The sequence below is a fragment of the Podarcis liolepis genome (assembly GCF_965112155.1).
Source record: "Podarcis liolepis genome assembly, chromosome: 5".
In the NCBI taxonomy this organism is placed as follows: Eukaryota; Metazoa; Chordata; class Lepidosauria; order Squamata; family Lacertidae; genus Podarcis; species Podarcis liolepis.
In genome coordinates, this window is record NC_139556.1 from 31,540,537 (window position 1) to 31,565,372 (window position 24,836).

The following is a 24,836-nucleotide window of genomic DNA, read 5'->3' on the forward strand; positions in this document are numbered from 1 at the left end:
ATGTTTGTTGTACAGTGTCAAAAGTCAATAAATGAGAGGACAAAATATAGCTATCTTAAACAACTGTTCTAAAAATCACCACTGACAGCATGATGCTCAGCAGATCTTAAGTGAGCAATAACATGTAGACAGACTTCTTGGTCTGTACAGGAATAGGAATTTCAACCAGAGCACTTTGCTTTTTTGTGAAGCTCAGCATGAAGGTATCACTGCAATATTTCACTGGCAAATAACAAATTGATTTCAGTGGGTGTTACCGATATAGCCACAAGTGAGTAAATTTACACCAAAAAGATTGAAGGCCGTTTATCACACAAAAAAAGAAACACTGGAATTTCACTGAAGATAGCACAAATACATCAACTGTGTATTTTCAATGAAACTTCAATGCTCTTTATCTGCCATGGAAATAAAAACCGTGTGTTTATGGGTGATATAGAACAGTAACAATTACTCTTGCCAAAAGTATTGTTACAAAGGCATTTATTATGAGGGTGTTTCAGAAAGAAGCAGCAAAATGGCTGCCCATGCTTCTTGATTCACACACCACTGTGTTATTACTGAACCTATACTTAGCTCTTCAATAGCATGCTAGGCATCATCCAGAACACAGAAGATCTCTGCTTGGTGGACTCACAATGTAAATAATATGGGAGAAGAAAAGGCTTGAGGATAGCATAGGAAGGGTGAGAAAAGGAAGAATTGGTGGCAGCACTCCCCTGTCCCCAAGTACATTGCTCTCCACTTATTTAATTTATTAATTTAACAAAAAATGTATACCGCTTAACTACAAATAAAGCCTCTAAGCAGTTTACAAATAATATAAAATATACATTTAGAATGCCTATAAAATCCAGCATTAAAAACAAGTTTATAAAAATTAAATTAAATAAAATCAAGAGTTAAACGTATACATTTTAAACTTAAAATACAGATTACGATACACATCAACTTTATGTGTCTGGGTAGGCTTGCCAAAACAGAAAAGTTGTTTAGCAGGCACCTAAAGATTATAAGGAAGGCACCTTCCTTGTGTCAATGGGCAGGGAGTTCCAGAGTGTAGGAGCGGCCATGCTATAAGATCAGTTCTTTACAAATCGCCTCCCCTAACACCCCACAAATACAGGACAAACATTATCCAGAACTTGTAAAAGTGCCAGTTCTACATATAGTAGTCAAATGGGTATATAAGACAATCTGCCAAGGAAACAGGCACCAAGATGTTAAGGGCTTAATATACTAATAGTAGCACCTTGAACTTGGTCCAGTAACAAATTGGCAGCCAGTGCACATGTATGAGCAGGGGTGTTATAAGCCAACAGGATCTCACTCATGCTAGCAACTGCAATGCAGCATTTGTACTAGCTCCAGTTTCCAGGCCAAATGCAAGGGAAACCCTCACAGTTCAAAAGTGGCTTAATGGGGAACTGAGGTTTAATGTCAGTTTATTAACTCTGATCCTGATCCATAATTTGACCCTGATTAGGAAAACACTGAAGCACTCCATATATAATGGGCAACTGTGGTTTAAAAAGGGACCAGGAATGAAGTTCCACAGCTTGCCTGCAATAGGAGGAGGGAAGGGGCAAGGAGTGTCCAGGCTTGATGCTCATTTCCAAGTATTAAGCCAGAGATGTCAAATCTCTCACTGGCCTTGCAGACAACTTCATTGTCCAGAAAGTGGGAGAAGCAACAAGAGGAACAGCCATTTTAGATCTGGTCCTAACCAATGTTGATGACCTGGTTAGTGGGGTAGAAGTGGAAGAATCATTAGGCACGAGTGATCATGCTCTTCTGAAGTTTACTATACAGCGGAAAGGAGCAGCCAAGCATACTAGGACTCAATTTCTTGACTTTAAGAAAGCCGACTTCATAAAACTTAGGGAAGTGCTGGGTGAGATCCCATGGACAGTAATACTAAAAGGAAAGGGAGTTCATGATGGCTGGGAGTTTGTTAAGAGGGAGATAGTAAAAGCGCAACTTCAGGCAATACCAATGAGACGGAAACATGGAAGGTGCCTAAAGAAGCCAGGGTGGCTATCTAAAGAACTTTTAACTGAGTTAAGATTAAAAAAGGATGTGTACAAAAAATGGAAAAGGGGGAAACCACCAAAGAGGAATTCAAACAAATAGCCAGCACGTGTAGACACAAAGTCAGAAAAGCTAAAGCACAGAATGAACTCATATTATGATGGGATGTAATTCAGCTTCTCCAAAGAGATCAAATTTGGAAAAGCCTCAGTTATGTTTAACAAACAATCTCAGTTCTCAAAGAGTGAAAAAACATATATAAGCTGGAAGCTTGGACGCTGTTATAGTTATTTTGTTGCAACGCTTTCCAGGGAAAAAATGGGAGAAGAAAGAGTTAACCTCCTGTTCAGGAATAGAAGGGAACATTGTCCATAGGGGTCAACCTTTGTGTGTGTGTGAATTAGTTGAATTAGAAAAACCAGTCCTGTCTCAGCTCTATTAATAATACCGATACATATTCAAAATTACGTTTCCTTTCGCCTGACACCTCGGGCTGGTCATTTTTCATTTATTCTGATTTGGAGAAGTGTCTTTACTAAATTGTGATTGATTTTGACAGGCTGTTCCTAGGAAAAAATATATAGCTAGCATAAGGGACTTCTTTCCCCAATGCCTTCATTCTGTGCAAGAACTGTGGTGTTATTGGATATTCTAAATTAAGTGGTTTTTAAAATATCTGGGGGCTTACTGCATGACTGAAAAATATAGCACTTTCTGCTAGTTCCAACCAGCCCATGAGCTCAGAAAACAATGAATTATAATAATAAAGATTGTCCTTGATCCTCTCAGGATTTCACAGACTCTGCAAATCCATTCTGCATGTCCTGCAGGGCATTTTATATTTCATCTCTCTCCACTAAGGATCCCCAGGCTGGGAGCATTCCACAATCCTGCATTAAAATCAGACTGTTGAGCTAGTTCATTATTGGGTTCCCTTCTGTGTGAGAATATCTGCACCAGTGATAAAGGGAGCACAAAAAGGTTAGAATTGATTGATGCTGATGACCTGACAGATCGACTCAGGGCAATTAGAGTTTCCCACACCTATTGCACGACTGCAAGTTTCCTCAAATACATGCACTCATTCACTCCTTTTAAACTAGGAAATGGAGGATTATGTGCTAATTGATCCTGATACAGTTTTATTCATTAGAGGCTTCCATATTCAGAATCACAAAATTGCAATATAAGGAAATTAAATTCAACTGGGCCACGTATCTCTTCCAACTATGATTCCAGCTATACTTCTATGACTCTATGATTATCAATTAAATTGGCTGCAAGTCTTCAGACATCAAGTTGCCTTTGCTATCTTTCATTCTCTCTGATCAACATAGCAATTAAAATCTGTCAGCAGGAAGTCTAACAAAGAGAAAGACTTTCAAAAAAGATTACAATGTGGAACACTCCTGCCCAGTGTTCCAGCCATTAATCCATGCCTTTTTGCAATATGCTGTACTCCATTCTACTTCCTCCATGGCTTTCCAATTTTACGTTCCAGAAGACTGTTAACATCCTTGTCCACTAAGCATGTTCAGTCCTCATTGGGTGGTTTCTTGATTGTCTGTTTGTTTGTTTTGGGAGGGGGGAGGGTTTTATATTATGTTGTTGTTGTTTGTATTTCTGCAAACATCTGGGTTTCCCTGAGCTTGTTGAGACCTCCCCTCCATGGTGCTCTAGAGCAGGGGTCAGCAACCTTTTTCAGCTGTGGGCCGGTCCACCGTCCCTCAGACCATTTGGTGTGCCAGACTATATTTTGAGAGAAAGAATGAATGAATTCCTATGCCCCACAAATAACCCAGAGATGCATTTTAAATAAAAGCACACATTCTATTCATGTAAAAACACCAGGCAGGCCCCACAAATAACCCAGAGATTCATTTTAAATAAAAGAACACATTCTACTCATGTAAAAACACACTGATTCCCAGACCGTCCACAGGCCAGATTGAGAAGGCGATTGGGCAGCATCCGGCACCCGGGCCTTAGGTTGCCTACCCCTGCTCTCGAGTGAAAGCTGGTACAATGGGGCACAGCCCCTACTTTGCAAGTGCTTCCCTCATAGGGCAGGGGAAAGCTCTGTAACTGCAGGATTGTTAAACTCAAAAGACATAAGACAATTGCTGAAGCAATGTTTCCAGCTTGCTGCTCTAAGTTGCCTTGCATCCAACCTCAGATACTCTCTCTGCAGAGAGCTGACCAGGGTCCTGATCTCTTACAATTAGATTGATTTTGTGCCAAGTCTTGCCAGCAACCCTTGCAGTGTCCTAGTCTCAAATCGGAAAGGGTCTCTCTCCAGGCAAAATCCCCTTCTCTCTTTTGCTCCTGCTGAGTCCTCGGTGTGTGCAAGTCAAATAGCTCCCCATTGCAAAAGTGCACAAACACCTGACATGCTGGTCATGTACCACTGGGCAGCTCAGATGGAGGGCAGTTTACCAGCCTGAACTTTTTCCTCCAGTGACCTTGCACTTTCTCAGGTCTTAGGACAGGTGAGCAAGTTCTGTTGGGTGCTAGGCTTAATTCAGCAGAATTGGAATTTTTGCCAGTAGTCCTGGGGGTGAAATTATGCAAATAGCAAAAGGGCAGTATCACTAGAGTTCATAATTCCTTGGCAACTCATGATGCTTCGTTTCAATATGGAGGTGTGTGCTATGGCCCCTGCATTCTCTCCATTTGTATTTTAATCTGAGAGGGAAAACTCTCTGTCCCCTCTTACCCACACATTTAACTGACTGCTGATGTGGTGAAGTCTGTGGTAGGGATAAAAGGAGGATCTTCCTGTTTCTCCTCCCTCTCCTTCACTGGCATCTGTGCCACTGTTACTGTCTGCTACAGTTTCCTTCTGTTGCCTGATAGTGTGGAACACAGAGAAAATCATATGTCCTGGGGCTGCTGGCACATGCAATATGGCATAACAGTTCTATGGGTGGTGTGGGATAAGGGAGCCCTCCTGTTGTTTCTGCCTATGACCAGGGGTGAATGGGAGAGATGGGAGGGAGAGGATTGTCATTGCTACTGAAGAAGTAACAGTCACCAGGTAACAGATTTTTTTTGGGGGGGGGGAGGGAGAGGTCACAAGCAAGGGAACTGGAGGCTTCATGAATCAGGACCAGAAATTATGAGAAAAATTAGAATTCTCAGGAGAAAAAAACCATTCCCCAAGTGCTTTCCAGTTTCACTCATAATAGGCAACCTCAATCCAAATAAAGCCCTGAGGTGCTCACCAGTCACTAGATTGGTACTTGGGGTGTTAAGTGAGAGGTAGTATCCTCTGGTGTCCTCAGGTGGGGGACACATACTGCTCTTTCTGAGGTAGTTTGTCCACCTTTGGTCCCCAGCCTGCACTCAGCTCTCTGTGACTCCTAGAAGCTGTCAGCATGTGACAGCAGCCACACCCTAGAAAATGGCTTTGACTGGCTGGCTAAATTGATGCATAAAATTAAAGCATAAAATGCTTTCTGTGTACTGTGTGAGAATGGGTTGTGGCTGCAGTATACTTCCTCAATTCTCTCTGTTTCCCAGGTGCATTATTAGAAATTGCTTTGACCAAGACAATGGGCAATATATTCCTGCTTCCATGTCTGATACTGAAACTGTGTCTCTGACAATCTTTTTACTGAACTTAATTTAATTTAATTCAATGTCCACAAGTATCAAACTGAATGAGCAGGAAGGGCTGCCAAGTTTGCTAGGGTCTATGGTGCTACTGATTCACAAGCAGCTTTGCAGGATTCCAACCAGTGGGGCTGAGCGGCATATCAGGAGAACGGTGCGTATTTCTTCATTATTTTGCAGCAGGTTCTTTACTGCATGAATTACCTGTTTTGTTTTCCCACTACTTCAAGAGAACTCTTGACTGATGGTGATATGTTGAAAATCAAAGTCAATTGCAAAGCAGCTTGGCAGAAAATTCTGGCCTATTATCTGTTCTCAAAATAGAAGGTATGCCATGATGAGCAAATATGCACTTTAAAGTGGTAATAAGTCCTTCTGCAGTGGTGCTCCAGGTAGCAGGAATGGTAATCAATCAATAACAAAGTAAACAGAGTCCTTCCTGGTAAAGAAATAAATAAGCTACCAGGGTTTGCTATGGGTGAACTGGTGATTCTGTCATAATGCATATCACTACTGATATTGACTGATGTCAAGCACAAACTTGGCAGTTGGTTAACCAGGTTTGTATGTCTTTAACATTAGTCACAAAATTGTACCAAATTAAAACAAACTTTTCACTTTTGCATTGGCCTCTAAGTGCTCTCCGTTTGTGTGTCCATTTTTCTAATAATGCAATATCCCACACTTTTTTATATCAGTAGTCTATATCTGCTTCCACCATGTATCTCCAAAATAATTAGTCTGGCAGCAGTAAGTAAATAACTGGCCAGTTCCCCGCTACACAAAACAGACCCATCTTTTGTTGTTTAGAAGGGCTAACTGCAGGAATAGCATTATTGTACCTTTTACAATGAGTCTGATATAACAAAACACAGCATTCCAATACAATTTAATCTGTGGATATTTCCACCATAAATGCAGATATGTTCCTATATCTTAACATCCTTTCTAGGGCCTCAGCAAGGAAACTGGAGCCATATGTGATAATCTTTGTGAAGTTATATGCCACTTATGGAACAATTCAACGCAAGTTCCCCATTTCTCACAGAGTTAGATCTAAATGGTTTCTTGTCCCATAAGGACCGCCATGTCACTTTATCAAATGGCATATATATTTGGGAGATCAGGCCATTGTCATGACTTCTGGTCACTAAAAGGCTTACAGAACACCTTTCATTCCTTACATTTATACCCCCCATTTCTTCCATCATGGAACCCCAGGTGGCATGCACATAGTAAGAAGTGGTGCATGCAGTGGTGTGTCATTGCTGCTTACCTGGAGTTGTGTCAAAGTCTGGGTTCCAGTTACACCAGTGGGACAAGTGCAGTCCTGCTGCTGCAACCACATGGCCCCACAGCTCTGCCCCAGCCCCATCCAAGTCAGCAGCAGCAATGTTAGTGTCAGGAGGGCAGCTCCACATCTCTGTCCCCCCCCCCCATACCACTTATGTACACAGTTACATTCACTAAAGATTTTTGGTTTGAATGTTGGTTCTTTTAATGCCATAAGCAGTGTCAAATCTACACTTCTTTCCTAGATAATTGTTCCATGAATTCTAGGCCCCTAAAGTATTGACAGGACAAATATATTGGACAACTTTGAATTACCTGGCATTCACCGCAAATGCATCATATCCAATTTCAAGTTCCTCACTTTCCATTTTTGCCATAAATTTCACTGGCCACGATGGTCAGTTTAGGCACAATGCAAAAGAAAGCCACAGTAAAATGACTCTTTTAGTGTTAGTTTCATATTTATATGATAATTACATCACAGACATATGGGCAATAAACCTTTGCATGGTTGGAATTTTGCCCAGCGAATCTGTACAACCCACTATAATATGGCTATTGTTTTATGTCACTTTTAATATTCAAGATTCCTTTTAACTGCTTACCTTTTAAACACAATGTATTATTTATATTGAATTATAATGCTACCATTTCAGAACAGAGGCTATCTCACATTTCATTAGAAATGATTTTTTACCTTGTGAGATTATCACACAGCTATGTTATGAGGTCTTAGTGGGGTTCTCTTCCTTTGAATATAGAATTAGAAGCATTCAAGGGAGGGGGGCGAAATAGATTTCTAATAAACTGATACAACTGTGGCAGAATTCTGTCCTAAAAGAATGATATGATACACATAAATGCTCATTTAGTTGTGGTTTTATGATGGTACTGTTAGAAGTATAAAAATAGACAGATTCAAAAAACGAAAACAAAAAAGAGTATAGTTTCCAAAATGCCATCTTAGTGTACATGCAAATCAAATATAAATATCTATATATTTACCTCATTTACATGAGTTTTTTCCTTACTGTGTGCAACTGCACGATTCTATTTTCCCAAACACTGCATTATGTATATTGGCTTGTGATGAGAATAATTTCTTTCATATGGCCCAAAGAATATCTGACCAGTGAATTGCTTAATAGGCCAATAATTATCATCTCTGTTTATGCAGATCAAGTTAGATCATAGTCTTTGTGCACTACAACTTATACAATTCCCCTGGGTATAGATTCATCCATTCATTTCAGAATCTTCTAGCAAGTGAATCAGGTCATTTGATTGTTACCTATTTATTGGGTAGCTTCATACATAATACCAACGAGAAAGTTACAAGCTACTTTTTTGACTCCAAACAGTGTCAACTGCCCAAGTTTTGGTTTTTTTAATTGAAATGATTTAGGAAACTTATTTGTTTTTAAAAAATTGACAACTAGCGTTTCTGAAAATCCCTGTCTTCAACTTTCTGTTGGATTGCCTCACTTGTCTTTTGTGAAATATACTGTAATGGCACCAGCTTCAAACAATAACTATCTGAGTGACTGATTTGACTAGACAATTTGACGCTGACGTAAGTGAGAAGGGCTTACTACACTTTCAGGCCATTACTAGCTACAGATTTAGGTTTCACTTTGTTCTCCTCTTAAATTCTGAGAGAAGCATAAACTGCTATTCATACAGCTTGAGATTAAGATTAATTGGAGAGAATGATTTGACCACAGGGTCTCCTAGAGCCAGGATAGGCTACTTCTCCCAAAGAGAAGAAAAGTGCTGAAAGGAGGAGCCGTGTAGGGAAAGAGTTAGTACCTTCCATACATGTACCCTTTTGTGTTTTAAATTGCAGCCCCACATACAGTGTTAGATTTTATTGGGCAGACTCTTTAGTGCCCATTTTACCCATGACAAGAGTCCACTAAATCTCCATTACTGCCCCATACACATAATCAGCTGTAGGAAACTTGTATGGTTTTACAGAAATATGATAAATTCAAATATATTTAAGTTTGGATCCTTAACAGCCAAGATACATAAACAACAAAAATAACAGTGTTTCCTCTATAATTCTGAGTATTCAGTGCTATTCCAAATAGATTTCTGGCAGGCTGAAAGGGGATATTTGTTTACATGATACAACTCTATCCATTTCCCCCCGCCCTCATTTCTAATAGTGTTGGATACTAAAAGATTATTTATTTTTGCATACACAGGGCTGCAATCAAAGACAAATTTACCTGAACATAAGCCTCTGTGGATTCAATAAGAGTTCAAAGCAGAGACTTCTGAGCAGGCGTGCACAGGATTGCATTGTAAATCTGTTAATTTGTGTGTCAAATATCCCCTTGTATGACTGCTTTCTTGGGAGTATTTTACATATGATATACTACTAACTTGACAGATGCAATATAGCTGCTATCTAATTAATTTCCTGGAGAGCCAAGCACTACTATTTATTGAAAGTGCACTCAGCATCGTTAATCATGCTGTTTCTCAGAAATGCATGTAAGTACTTGGGAACCACATCATGAAACTTTTAAATAAGAATTTCTTATAGCTGTCCCTTTTTTTCATTACATGTATCCAATAATAGGATGATAACTCTCAAAACCAGAAAGTAATAATGGGAGCACCAGAAGCAGTTAAATTATAATAATTAATATCACTAAAAGGAAATGGAAGCATTTATGCATACCTAAATGAGCATAGGAATTTCTCTGAATCCAGTGTTAGTAGGATTAAAACAGCCCTCAGCTACATATATGCTTGTTACACTCAATGGTAATATTATATTAAAATGAAGGAAGCAATTACCTTAAAAGGAAAACTCTAAAATTACACATATAAGTATTATTCAATCTCAATTCCCCCCCCCCCACAAACCCACCTGACAGCAGAGGACCCTCAGCTAGAGATGGGGGAGAGATTCAGTTCAGTTTGCCTTTAAAGGCAAACCTGCCTAATTCACACTTCCCAAAACAATATGGGAATTGAAATGCGGTCTCACTTTCAAATTTGCACTTCTCCAAATTTTGCAATTCAGTTCCCCAGCCAAGTAATGTGAACAAAAATGTATATACTAGTGTAAAATCTACATTAAAATGCATATATTACTGGAAAGGGCTAATATATTATATATTAGTAAAACTGCATATAAAGATGTATATATTCAGAGAAATTCACACTAAAACACTGATTTTCTTGAGGATTTTTTAAAAAATTAAAATAAAATAAAATGCGAAGAATTGCAATATTTTTATTGGTACTTTTTAATCTTCCTGTTACCAATTTTTAAACTCAGATTTATGCCGCAAGCTCCCCAAACACCTAGGTTATAAGATGGTCTATACGTGCTGCAGATAAATATATAAATCTTTAGCAGATGCCTGTTTCTGTTATAACATGTGATATAGCATTAGGAGAAGGAAGATAAGAACACAGTCTTCCTAATTTTAGCTGGAAGTAGGGATCCAGAAATGTGTGTAAAACATAAACAAAAATTGCACAGATGCAAAAAAAAGTGAGAAGCTACAGTGTTTGCCAAGGAGCTAGCTTATTATATGCAGCTTATTATTAAAGAAAATTTAAACATGCACATGAAAGCATTTGTTCTCAAAGAGAAGAAAGAGGAGGAGGAAAGAGAAGAAAGCACTGCACAGATTTTCAAAGAAATTAGGAAAAAATGCTGTTTATGTTTTGAGGTTACAAACCTTGACAGTGCTTCTAATAATGCTTCCAAGTCACTAAATTCTGCAGAGAGGTGCATTTTTACAACTTTAGGATGCATAATGTAAAGCTAAGTTTTCAAGCGCGCGTGCGCACACACACACACACACACACACACACACACTTAAAAGCACCATTGTTCAGAGCAAGGAGGGGGAAGCTGTGGCCCCAGCCAGAATGGTCAGTTCTCAGGGCTGATGGGAGTTGTAGTCCAACAACAGCTGGAGAGCCATAGGTTTCTCTCGCGATTAGAGGCACTCTTTTGAGAAAATGGATTTTGTCCAAGGCATTCAAATTCCTTAAACAGAAAACAGTCAAGGCTGATACTTCAGGCCTACACATACCAAACCATGGTAGGTAAAGGTAAAGGTACCCCTGCCCATACGGGCCAGTCTTGCCAGACTCTAGGGTTGTGCGCTCATCTCACTCTATAGGCCGGGAGCCAGCGCTGTCCGCAGACACTTCCGGGTCACGTGGCCAGCATGACGAAGCTACTCTGGCGAGGCAGCGCAGCACACGGAACACCGTTTACCTTCCCGCTGGTAAGCAGTCCCTATTCATCTACTTGCACCCGGGGGTGCTTTCGAACTGCTAGGTGGACAGGCGCTGGGACCGAACGACGGGAGCGCACCCCACCACGGGGATTCGAACCGCCGACCATGCGATCGGCAAGTCCTAGGCGTTGAGGTTTTTACCCACAGCGCCACCCGCGTCCCCATGGTAGCTGCATTTGTTATTATTCGTAAATCACCCATCCTATACAAATCCGCATGTATGTTAGTATGGATCACCTCTCCCCATAAGAACCTGCCCGGATCCTGCAATCAGAGTCTTTGTGTGCCTCCTCCATGAGAGGTCCAGAGGGTGGCAATATGAGAACAGGCCTTTTCTGCAGTGGCTTCCCATCTGCGGAATGCTCTCTCCAGGGAGGTTCAGGTGAAAATGTTCCTTTTCAACCAGGCTTTTGGCTGATTAACCTTCTATGTCCTTTTAAATGTGTTTGTGGGACGGGGGCTATTGTTTTTGCTTTTTCTTCTTGCTTTTTATGTATTTTGTGTTTTTATATTGTAATTTCATGCTGCAAACAGCCCTGAGATCTTCAAGAAGTGGCCCTGGAAGGAGTATGGGGGGGGCAAGCTTTTCCCACACAGTGGCCCATACAATTATCAACCAGTAGGTGGGTTGGTTGATCTTGGATACATACCCAGTGCCTTCGTCAAAACCAGTTTACATCTGTAATCAATAAGTTGTGGCCTATTTCATCCCAATACAGACGTCCACTGTCTCATTTAACATGGTTCACCCCTTTCACTAGGTGGCATGCCTCTTGCAGGCATATAATATAGAGTTATAGCCAGTTTACTAAGACAGTGTAGGGCAGACTATTGCAGGGTGAATAGTGGGTAGTTATTTTTGTGATTTTAAGTTGTTTTAAACTGTTTTTAATATTGTGACCGCCCTGGTTGGATCTGCTGATTATAAGGGTGAAAGTTTTATCCCAGTGACCAGTAGAGTGATTAAAGCCAAAATTGTATCACAGATAAAATTTCTGGAGCACTTACTTGGTTTCCATGCTTTTAAATGCACATGGAAGGAGCTCAACCCTATTTTCTTTTGGTTTATATTTGGCATTCCTAGACGTGTTACTGGTGCTGCTCTTAATTTGGACGCTGGTCTAAATTCTTTGAGCTAATGGATCTAGTCCATTAAATTTTGGCTCTGTTGCTATCTTCTGCTTACTCCCAGTTCCTTTGTATTCCAGGAAATGATAGACAAGTCTGCCTGGATGAAGAAACTGTTGCAAAACTTGTATCAGTTGAACTTTTGTCTTCTTATTTATTATCTGCCAAATAGAGAGCAATGGATATCGATTCGCACCAGAGGTCTTGTTCTACCCCCGTCACTGGATTTGCAGGGTTCTAGTTCTAAGCATGGGATGCCTAATCTGAAATGGATATCTGCTCTTAAAGCTTTTTCTCTGGCATATTTAATACCTTACACTTAAAACTTTTTAATATAGCAAAATTCCCATAAATCACAGATACTGCTCTTGTAATAATGAAGAGGTGGATTCTACACCACATGTTCTTTTTACATATAGTTTTTATCAGAAGGCAAGATAAACTCTTATATATATCATTACATAATAATAAGATGATAATAAGAGTATCTGTTGATCTTTTTTCTTTTTGGAGGACTTAAAAAAATGGTAATCAAATTACAAAATTTCCAACCATTGCAATTTCCTTTTGATTTTCCATGCTTGTTTCCTTATGTTCTTCTCTTTTAACAATATTATGTATTGTAAATTCTGTGACCAAACACAAATTGTTTGGTGGACTGTGAATAAATTATATTTGTATTTGCTTGTTTTAGTTGTGTATTTATTTATTCCAGCCTGCACCGAGGGTTCCTTTTGGAGCTCAAAGTCAGATTCTGATTGTGAGAGTGAAGAGCACATGTTCTTGAGTTCTCTTGCATGAGTTCAGTTCAGACCAGGCTTCAGTAAGTTTGGGGGTGGAGTGAGGCAAAGGCAGCCTGCAGCTAGAAAAGGCAGTTCTATTTGCTCAAAACAGCAAGGTAAGCAAACCTAGAAACTTTTATAGGTGCCAAGGAATTAGCCTGCTAAGCTGAAGAAAACAGAGAGAGGTGGGATATAAGAGAACTTCAGATTCAATCATACGAGTATATGTTTCATGGGACGCAGTGGGTGGCTTTCTCCCTACCCCTTCCTGAGCTACTATTTGGCACCTGATTACAGTTAGCAGATGTCAGGATTCTAATAAAAAACAAAGCAGATCCTGCAAATGCAAAGTCTGTTCACTCCTGTACACTATCCACATGTGGAAGAATATGCTTATATGAATCTCTCTTAATAATTAGACAGTAAGTACCTAACATTATTTTAAAGACTCTAGGACTATTCAAAACACCCACAGAAAATTCCAATAATAGCTACAAGAAAAACAACAGTATGGTACAAACACTTCCACATGAACAAACATGGAGCAGGGCCATACAAAAATATGTATAATAGGGAAAACCAAAAATATGCTGCTGTGAACATAGTCACTAATGCAGTCACTGTACTTTCCTAGGTGACAAAAATACAAAGCGATTACTGAAAGCTAAGGTTACATTGGGTCCACTGCACTACGAACAAACTCACCTCAATAAGCCTGCACGTATGTTCTTTAAATATAGCAGCATATTCCATTATTTCCTTTTCTCTTCCATTTTTGGCAGCTTCAGTGAGCACAAGAAGTGGAACAGTTGTGTCCAAGAAGGAGTCTGAGATATGATCAATGATAGCTTTGCGGAGCTGGGAAAAGAAAGCACCATTAATTAAATCATGTATCATGGTATTTCGTGTGTGTTATGCTATGCAGTAAATGTACTCTGCAAACAAGGAACCTTGGGTTGTATCCAATGCTCTGTGCACATAGTTTTTGCTAATGCAATGGGACTTCCATTTCCTCTCCCCCACCCCATGCCCCCATCTAAGCTGCTCTGGACCCACCAAGTCCTCCACTCCTGCTTTATGTCAGAACTGACTACTAACACAATCAACTGGGTTAAATTATTCACTGTGAAATATGACTCTTGCTCTTCCTTATCAGTACATGTAAAAATACTAAATGTAATGCAAAATGAAACAATGTGCTTTCAAAATTATTTTAAAGAGAAGGGATCTTTATTGATTAGTCATGTACATAGAATGGAAGATGGCAGGATCCCCAAGGATGTGCTTTATGGGTAGCTGGCCTCAGGGACCAGGCCAACTCTGTGTTATAAAGATGTCTACAAACATGACATGAAGGCTGGCAACATTAACCCCACCATGTGAGAATCCCTTACTGATGACTTCAGTGCCTGGAGACAAACATTCAGGTCATGTATCCACAGCAGCAACGAGTGGAGAAATGACCACTGGAAATGACCGCTGGGAGGAGCTCAGAGAGAAGAAACACAATGGGGCACCTGTAACAGCGAAACTGGATGCCTTCATCTGCCCCAGTTGCAATAATAAAACAGGTCTCTCTTGTATTTGTCTCTATGGCCACAGCAGGCGCTGTAACTCTCCAATGGTTTGACTTTACCCCCGAAGGTGCACTTTTCTATTGTCTTTCTAGAAAGATGGATACCAACAATTTCAAAGAACAATCTCAGATTTAAGAGTGTATTTTTCAGCCTCCTGTTACAAATGCTTGGGGAGAGTATCACTTTTTCTAGTGCCTAGTAGAACTTAGTGAATTTCACCTTGTAAGTTGATTTTCACAGTACTTGGTACCTAAATGTTCCTGGATATGAACAGTAAAATGTATGTGTACAGATCTGCACACTCAATGTTATAATCACACATGTACAACATATAAGATGAATCCACAAACTGGTTCTCTGTCGCCTTTGGCACCCAACATAAATTATTTGCCTATCAACCTGCCTTTTCCCATCACATAATCAATTTAATATTCTTATACTAAGCATAGATTAGGAACAGGATTCTGTCTGGGTTTGTGGGGGTATAAATAAGACTATTATATTCCAGCAAGACTATGCTAGATTATGGCTGTTAGTTTTAATTTTATTTTAATGCACTGTGTAAAGATGTTTTTAAAATGTATTGTGTAAGGATGCTTTTAAACAACCTCTAGTATGGATAGAATCATTTTCACAGAAGAAAACTGTTATTGTTTTCCATCCTTTCTCTCAAAACAGACATTGCTGTGCAGGAGGGGCTGACCAGATCCAGATCTGCTTAGCTTTCAGCAATGCTGCTTCGTCATGTGCCTTTGCCCTAGGACTATTTAATCTCTCACTCTTATATAATGGAATCTGTCATCCAAGGAACTGACTAAGCCCACACCTTCAAGCAATAAAGCAACATTAGGTGTTCTCAGACCACTCACTGGACCCTTGAATACATATTTCTAAATCTTGGACTTTTGGTGTTTCCACTGTTCCAAACCTGCATCCCTAATCTCCATCTGCATTTCTTAAAGAAAAGTGAGTAAAATAAAACAAAAGCATGTCATAATTATTATTTTATGTTATAACTGCTAGCAGAACTATCTATTTAACATACTTTTTCCCTGAGGAGATTACCTGCCTGCGGAGGTCTCTTGTTTTCTTGCACATATTATCTATTGCAATATTCAAGGCATTGCTCCTTTCTTTTTTGTCAGCCTGGAAAAAAAACAGCAAAAAAGAAAATTTTGAGCATACAAAGCTAGTATGTTTAACATCTTAATAAAAGCAACAAAGAGTCCCATGGCACCTTAAAGACTAGCATTTCTCACTACCATAATTTCTCTTTAGAAAATAATATATTCAATCTACTTTAGTAAATTATATTTTTGAACATAAAAAAAGGTACAAAAGTACTGTGTTCAACAAGAGTGGTTTGTTCATTCAGGCCACATGTACTTGCAATAAATATATGCTTCTGGTTTCAAGGATTTCCAATCATCTTACATTCATATTGATCTAGTATATCCAGGCTAACCGTAACATACATTCATATGGGCACTGCCCAACCCCTTGCACATTTCCCTGCTTAGGGGCTCCATTAGAATATATATATATATTTATAGGATAATTAATTACAGTAGAGTTAAATAAAGAAATAGCTCCAACTTCCACAAGCTAAAAATAACTATGTAATGCATAAGTACTATTTATTTTATTTATTAAATTTGAATGCCGCTTTTCATCCATAGATCTCAAGGTAGTTCACAACATAAAAATACAAGGTAAAAAAACCCCTCAAAACATAAAATAAAAACAAGAAAAACACAAACCAGTAACCCCCCTCCAACAACACATTTAGAAGGGTCTCATATATTAATCGGCCAAACGCTTGGTTGAAGAGGACTGTTTTCACCCGACGCCTAAAGGTGTATAATGCAGGTGCCAGCCAAACCTCCCTGGAGAAAACATTCCACAAATGGAAAGCCACTGCAAAAAGGTTGTCTACAAAAAGCAAACCTAACATCTCTGACATTACCTTAAGGAAAATACCAGGGTAGGGGTGCGGGGTGGGGCGCATGCTCGGTTGTGACTGATACTTCAAGCTTGTAATCAGAGATGATGATTTTACCCACCAGAAAACTGTAAAGGCTGTCCTGGAAGGAAAACCACTACAGCAGTCCTTCTGAAATCTGGCAGGATTCATTTCCTCCAGAGAGTCTAACCTGGCAGCAAATTTCACCCAATTCTGCCAAACATCAAATTTATGGAGGTTTCTGTGGTGGGGCAAATTTTAAAGGCGCCCAGCACAGAAAAAGATCCTCTGCCTGTAACCTGACAGGCCTTATCCATTCTGGAGGTGCTACTATGCCTGCAAATTTCAACCATGTAAATCCTACCTCCAACACCCACTAACTTCCCTGTCCCCCACCCCCCATACAGACATACCCAACTCATTCTTACAACCTTAACTGTGTCTTGCAAAATTAAAAAGTACAGATACTTTTATTTCCCAGTAATAGTGAATTTTGGGAAATGTTGGCAGAAGAAGCCTAATTTTTTTCCAAATCAGATTCGGCCTAAAACTGACAGGCTGTTTTCTGAAGCACTAAATCAGGATCCAATCCAAACCCTCCAGTCTGCTTATACCCCTAAAACTGACCTTCAAATCACCACTGAGACAAGAAGCAAACCCTGTAATTTTGAGCAAGTCACTATTTCTCAGTCTTGTGATGGTGTTGTGAGGTTCAGAAGCCTAGGAAACTCCTCCGCAGAAGGGGAGTGTAGAAATGTTATAAGTAATTAAGGCAGATTAAGATCAATCAATGGCACTGGGGGAAAAAAGATTTTTTCAGGGCTGGGCCTATCATTAGGCAGAGTGAGACTGCTGCCTCTGGCTGCTGATTTTGGTGTTGTGAAATGGCAACAAATTGGTATATTATTAAATGTATTACTGTTAGATTTTTTGCTGCCAGGGAGAGGGAGAAGTGCTTGTTGGATTTTTTTGCCTGAGGTGCCAAAATAACTTGACCAATTTTGGGTATTATGCACCTTGAATTTTGAAGAGGGCAGATTTGCTGCTCTGCTTCAGGCAGCAAAATGTCTTGGGCCAACTCCACTTAAAATGTTTACAGGTCTACATGCTGAAAATAATCAGGGTTCTGCAGTAACTGCACAGTTCAGCAGTGACTAGAAGGAATAATTCACCCACTGTGTTTCCAATGGGAAAAACTACTCAGGCTCACTTAAGACATTTTCGTGCATCTGCAGAAGTCTCACCATTTTGACAGTTTACAATTTTCACAGAAACTGGGTGATCAAAGAAGCTTCTATGGACATATTGAGCTGAAGCTTCATGTTGCAACAGTGAAAAGAAGCTTCAGGACATTTCATCCCTTTCCTCACCAGTTCTAATATGAATTCCCGGATTAAGTACCCAAGTAAATAATAGAAGTTGTGCAACCTTTAGCAACACCACACAAAACATGCCAGGGGTGGATAGGCCAGAGGGGAAAGTAATTTGAGCAATAGAGGGCATGCTTATCTTTCTACCATAGCCCAAGCAAAACGTCTCTCCATTCTCTATCCAGCAAGCACTATCACAGTTCAAAGACACATTCCAGCTAGGCATAAATAATGGAGGGTGCAGGGCATTGCTAGTAAGTGAGGGTGGCAAGGAAAGGGAGTCTGGCCTAGGGAGAACCCCAAAGGTCAAATAGGCCTGAGGAGTCACTAAGTCTCCCTGAGTGTCGAGTTCTATCCCCCTGCCTCAAAAAGAGCTCATTAAGCAGATTACATTTTTGCTAGAAGACTATCTCAACCAGAATTCCCCATGTCAAAGCAGCTGTTTGTCCCAGTATTTTCATCCTACCTCTTCTTTGACCCTATAGTTTGCTTCCAGTTTTGCTACGGCTCTGCTCTGGGAATGAAAGAGTCGTCCTGCTCTTGAATAAGATCAGTGAAGAGTTTTCTGCCTTGCAAAATCCAGTGGGAGTGAACTGGACTGTTCTTATCCACATAATTGCAGAAAACTCATGATTAGGATTGGAAACACGATTAACTATGGCTACAACGCTGCTTACTGGGAAGTAAATTCCATTGAACTAATGGGATCTGTTTACAAGTTAAACATCTCTATTGTAAATATTCTCCCCTGCCTTTGTGCATACAAGGCTATACAACATGTTTAGAACTGCATCACTCATTGTTATTTTTTGCAGAAGGTTTCTCCTGTAAATGTTACTTTAGGCAGTGCTGATAACACTGCAAGCAAAGTATGTCTCTCAATCCCTTGGTTCACTATACATTTAGAACAATTTGTCCAAATAAATTACTTGTCTCAGCACCTTAGTGTAAGAAAACTTATCTTAATTAAATATCTCAAGAGCATCTGTGTTAGTCGGATGTAGCAAAAACAAAAACAAAAAACAAATAATCCTATGCCACCTTTAAAAAATGTCACAATAAATCAGTTCACCTTTAAATGTTGTGTTCTACATTTTCTTCATTGGATATTATAATGTTTGTAATCAGTTGACTGTCAGGCCTGATTTTTTTTAACCAAGGTGTTCAGATCAAAAATAAAATCAACATTTTACTATTAATCCAAACAAAAAGGAAATAGTTTGGGGGTTGACATCTTTCATAAAATGGAAACACCAGAAAATGTGGATAAAGTAAAAATACTGACTTTTGCCTCACAACCAGGGCCTAGTCACATGTCACGTGCATGTGTGCACACACACACACACACACATACACACAAACAAACAAGAATGTGGCTGCCTCAGGAAAATACTAATTTTATTAATTTTTTAATGTCAAGCTTATATTTTTAGGTTTTTTCCCCCCTAATTCCCATCTTGCTCCTTAATTTTGACAAGAAGCAAGTTCCCCTCCACCAACCCACATTTGGAGTTACCAAAAATAGGAACAATGTAAAATTTATCATTATTCACATCATTATGCATATGATTGAGATACACACACACACGTCCATGTATATCCCAGGTTGCCTCAAGTAATCAACACATAGATACATACAACAATGCATATAACTGTATAAAAATATGTATGTATTAATATAAATACGTAGAGATAATATTATGCTGCACAAATATTGTACCACATGCAGCTTGACTATTTATTTGTATTATATGCATAATAAAGATTTCTTATGTATAATTTAGTATAAAATTGGTTAGGCGTTCTAAAAATAACAAATACACAAGCAGGTTACATATAAGTGGCCACTCAGTACAAGAGGTGGTTTAATACTGCCAAGTTCTGAGTATAAATTCATTTAAAACAGATTCCTCTTCCACTCACACCGAGTTCCAGCACAGATGGTTGTGCAACTGCCCCGGGCACATAAAGGGTTACTTAGCATTCCACCATAGCCCCTTGTGTAGACAGAATATTTAGAAGAGCACAACATCAAATTCCACCCTTTGTGCTTAGGCTACCATTTTGATTTCAGAAACTGAAACCATAAAGAGTACAGTGGTACCTTGGTATACAACCATAATCCGTTTCAGAGGTCTGGTTGTAAACCAAAACAGGTTGTAACCCAAGGCGCACTTTCGCCAATGGGGCCTCCCAAAAAAAATTGGTTGTAATCCCAAAAAAATAAAAAATGGGTTGCAATCCAAAAAAAGGGACACGCACTTCCGGGTTTGACGTGGTTGTAATCCAAAATGGTTGTAATCCATGTAAAAATACATGTAAAAGCAAAATTACAAATTCACCAAGGGTGAAGGCCTTGGACTCCGCAGATGGTGGGGGTCTGTTTGACAAGGGCCTGATCTGTGAGGCATTATCTACATTTTGCTGATTCCTTCCTCTCATTTATGCCTAAAATCTGGTTGGAGCAGATTATTGCATATCTCAGGATCACAAAGCTTAATTTCCCTCAGCAACTCTAGAAGAATCCTTATTTTAAGAGTCCTGGAATTATACCAGAGACAGCACAGCTCCTTTCCAGTATCCTCTCCAAGTTGTGCCTAAAGCCATGCTCAGCCTCTGGGTGATAACCTATGCATTAGTATCAGTTTATCAACAAATTCAAAATCACCACAGGTGCTGGTTAGTGAAACTAGAAAATGAGAATAGAGTTCATACACTTGCTTGGTCAGTGTGTCCTGTATAAGATATATTGCTGTGTTTACATTTGACATATCCATGACCCTCTGTGCTTTTACAAATGAAAGTGTCCGCCTACCCACTGTGCCAATGTTTCGTCTATGCTATTCCATGGTGGTTGTCCTGATGAATTCTCAGAGCCGTCTGTTTCCCTGTGGTTTCATATTCCTTTGATAGAGGCAATAATAACACACAAAAAACCCTCTAACTAATACTACTTGCTCTATGTTCAGACTGCCTGCCAATGTTCCACATGTGTATACTCTTAACCTCCTTGTTCTCTGCAATATTAATGCTAGTAGCAATATCCAGTGAATGAAGAAGCAGAGACTTCATTCAGTGTCTCCCATGGTTTCCCTCTGGGGCACTTTCCCCCTGTTGATTCTTCAATGCTCTTAAAAAAGGATCTGTACCTTCCCCCATTCCATCCTCAGACAACAGGCAGAGTCAGATGGGGCTGTAGGATGGTGCGGAGGCAGGTTTTGTAATTGAAAAGCTGAGCTTGGAAGAAATGCTGTATTTTCTTAGTCTTTCCCCCCAGCTATCTCTCCCCCTTCACATACTCAAAGTCCAATGCAATTCCTCAGTCCCCTACTGTCCTCCCATAGGGGGGCGAGGAGCAGGAAATCTCTTCTAAACCTACTTTTTAAACACTTAAGGCGAAAACAAATAAATGGTACACAATTTTTGTTCATTGTTTACATCCTTACCAGGAGCCAATTTACCTCGAAATAATGACTTGGTCTCCTGAGAGGCTGGTATGCCAAGAATGATATGATTCACACTGTACAATTCAATGAAGCAGCATTTTGCACTGTCAACTTGCTCACCCACTGTTGTTTGCAATGCCCAATGTATCTCATGTTAAAAGTGAGATACACCCTAAGCTGGAATTTGTTAATATATTTTTGGCCATGACTCTGGAGCTGCCCAATAGAAGACGATTTTCCAATACGGGCTTGATTTTACTTGGTTTCTCCTGCCACCATAGAAATAGAAAATGTGAAACTAGCTATTGTTATTGTTTGTTACTATGTATTTTTGTGTGTTTATATTATAAACTGCCCTGTGATCCTTGGATGAAGGGTGATATATAAATTTAATAAGTAATAATAATAATAATAAAGTGGAAAACAAAGAACATGGTACAGCCAAGCAGGTTTTAATGGCTGTTTACCAACACACCAAAGTAGGATTAGCCAGCCTCTCATCCACATGCTAGGCTCCTTTGCATCTTTTCCATATCTGATCAAGTTTATATTAACATTTGCCCTTGGCAGTCAGTTGGTTGTCCATAATGACAGAACCAGCCTTGCTTCAGAAAATCATAAAATGCTTTGAGAGATCTATGTTATGTTTGATGGACACTGTTTCATATCTATATCTAAATCTATACATCTGAAGTTACACATTAGCTGGAGATTACTATTTTCCAGAGTGCCCAAAATAGAGCATGAAACACTTGGTTGCTCTGAATGTATGCATACATTTCTTCTTCTTTTTTAAAACAAAAATGCTTTATTGAGTTTTCAAAACAAATAATACAAACAGAACCGCCAACACCTTTCCATAAAAAACAAGGGGAATTATTCTTAACTGGAAATGTGGGTTGAAGTGTCATCAGTGTGCAGATGAAATCCAGCTCCCTCCCTCCTTTTCAGCAAATCCAAGAGAGACAGTGGGTGCACTGATTTAGTGTGTGGGTGTGGTTAATGGTCTGAATGGGGGCCAATAAATATTCTCAATTCAGGCAAGGCACAGGTACTGCTAATGGGTGGCTTGTCTGCCCAGCTAAGCAACCACAAGCAAAGTTCGCAAACCAAGCAGCAGCATGAAAATCCTCTTCCTTTTGCTCCTTCTGGCTGGTAAGAACAGACCACAATGCATCCTAAATTTGGCTTGAAAGATCACAAGTTGCACACACCTATTTAAAATATATAGGTGGTGTTGTGTTTTTTAGATGGACACAGGCCCAGAGATTGCTCTGAGTAACAGAGCATGGCCAGAATTTTACCACGACGCAACAATTAAGAATAGAGCATTGGCTTCTCAGATATTCTCCTCCACACAACTGTAATCACACTGAGGGGAAAGCAGAGCTGCACTTATGGGCCCCATCTCAACGTCTCCTGCTGGCCCCAGCACCTCTGCCAGCCACATGTCTGGAAAGAGGAGCCTGCTGTACACAGATAGGCTCTCCCCATGATCAGGAACGCTTATTGCAAAGAGTTTCTGACCATAGCTAGACCAGCTCACAAGGTTTACAACTGGGAGGGGCATGGAAAGGGCTCAGATTAACTAGTGTTCATGTTGGTACCTCTTAAATAGCTGCCACTGACCGACCAACCTCTTCAGTTATTCCCAACTGTGAAAGCTGAGTGTGAAAACTGTATTCTCTAAAGCCAGGTATAAGAAACATCAGGCCTGGGGAAAGAATGCAGTCGTCCTGGCCTCTCTATCTGGGGTTAGAGACCCTCCCTAGGCCACACCCCATTCCCAGGACACATCCCTCACTGACCCTGTTCTACACAATCTTCTTGTGTTTTTGCCTGGTTGGAATGTATCCATGACCTATGATAATGCATCTTGCTTGTCTTTATATGTGGGGATGTGTAGGAACCTCCGATGTGCATGGCTGGAATGCAAGCTACTGCACAAAGTAGGAGTAATATCTGTTGCTCTGCCCTCTCTGCCCAAGCCACTTTATTTTTTACTCTGGCCCACGAGGGTATGCAGGCTTTGGCTGAAAAAGGTCACCCACCCACAGCTTAAAGCCAATGACTAAATGTTTCTGATATATGTATGTCATTGAAATATTACTATTGTTAGCTAGAATGAATTCTCAGTACTGATAGCGTCTGAAACTAGTTCCTATGGAAAAACAAGCATGGTAGAGACTGACTGAACAGAATTTGAATCATCCCTACACAATGTTGTCTAGGAGGATATGGGCTCTTTTGGGGTTTTTCAACATGTGGATTGGGATGGCAACAAACTTAAAAAGGTAAAGGTACCCCTGACTGTTAGGACCAGTCATGGACAACTCTGAGGTTGCGCACTCATCTTGCTCTATAGTCCAAGGGAGCCGGTGTTTGTCCGCAGACAACTTCTGGGTCATGTGGTCAGCATGACTAAGCCACTTCTGGCAAACCAGAGCAGCACATGGAAACACCGTTTATCCTCCCACCAGAGTGGTACCTATTTATCTACTTGCACTTTGACGTGCTTTCAAACTGCTAGGTGGGCAGGAGCTGGGACCAAACAATAGGCACTCACCCCATCGCGGGGATTCAAACTGCTAACCTTCTGATCGGCAAGCCCTAGTGTCTGTGGTTTAGACCACAGCACCACCCACGTCCCATAAATAAACTTATGTATCCATAAATCTTGACTATATTTTATTATTTAGATTTTGTTATTTCAAAAATAATTGAACCTTCTCAGTGGCAGGGAAAGAGGTTGTGGAGAAACCGGAAAATGAGTTAAATATAACAGTCTATCAAAGTGAGAAGGGGAGTTTGCATGGAATTGCACACTAGCTGGAAACTATAGTATTCTACTGACTATTTTATACAGCAGGGATTCAAAGAATCTTGAATGGGATCAAGAAATCTTGGCTTTGTGAGCATGGTTCTCTAAAGTTCCCTGCAGGAATTCTCTATTTTTTTTTAACCCCAGGAAAGAGCAGCACATCTGAACAAATTAAAAGAAAGTTGTACTTCTGGAATGTGGAGTTCCTGGAAGATGATGGCAGAGTTCAGAGACTTCACCAAATGCTTGCTCTCTGCAAAATTCTCTCAAACCCAGGCAAAGGTTTTTATCAAATCTTCCCTCAGAAGAAGAAAAAAATCAGTTCTCATTTCCTGTGAAGTATCTTTTCGTGATTCAAGAAACTCATACAGATAACCCTTCATGTACAGTAATACAGGCATTTGATTATTTTCAGATGGAAAGGGCTAAGGATATTCTTAGTTCCCTGCTACACTGAATATTTCCATTTTGAGCTTGGACAAGTAGCATGCACCAGTCTTGATTGTTGTTAGCCGCCCTGAGCCCGGCTTTGG

The 24,836-nt window shown here is 39.9% G+C and overlaps 1 protein-coding gene across 12 annotated transcripts in view; it reads right to left on the minus strand.

The window, feature by feature from the left end:
• CTNNA3 (catenin alpha 3) overlaps positions 1–24,836 on the minus strand; it is a 541,298-nt gene that overhangs the window by 237,842 nt on the left and 278,620 nt on the right. For all 12 annotated transcript variants that reach the window (XR_014525905.1, XR_014525906.1, XR_014525907.1 and 9 more), the window contains 2 exons: positions 15,769–15,849; positions 13,832–13,984 (listed from right to left, as the gene is read on the minus strand). Coding sequence is in view for 9 of the 12 variants with exons in the window: in XM_083502498.1 (XP_083358624.1) it covers positions 13,832–13,984; positions 15,769–15,849 (234 nt within the window). In the remaining 3 variants the exon portion in view is untranslated. The remainder of the gene's footprint in view (positions 1–13,831; positions 13,985–15,768; positions 15,850–24,836) is intronic.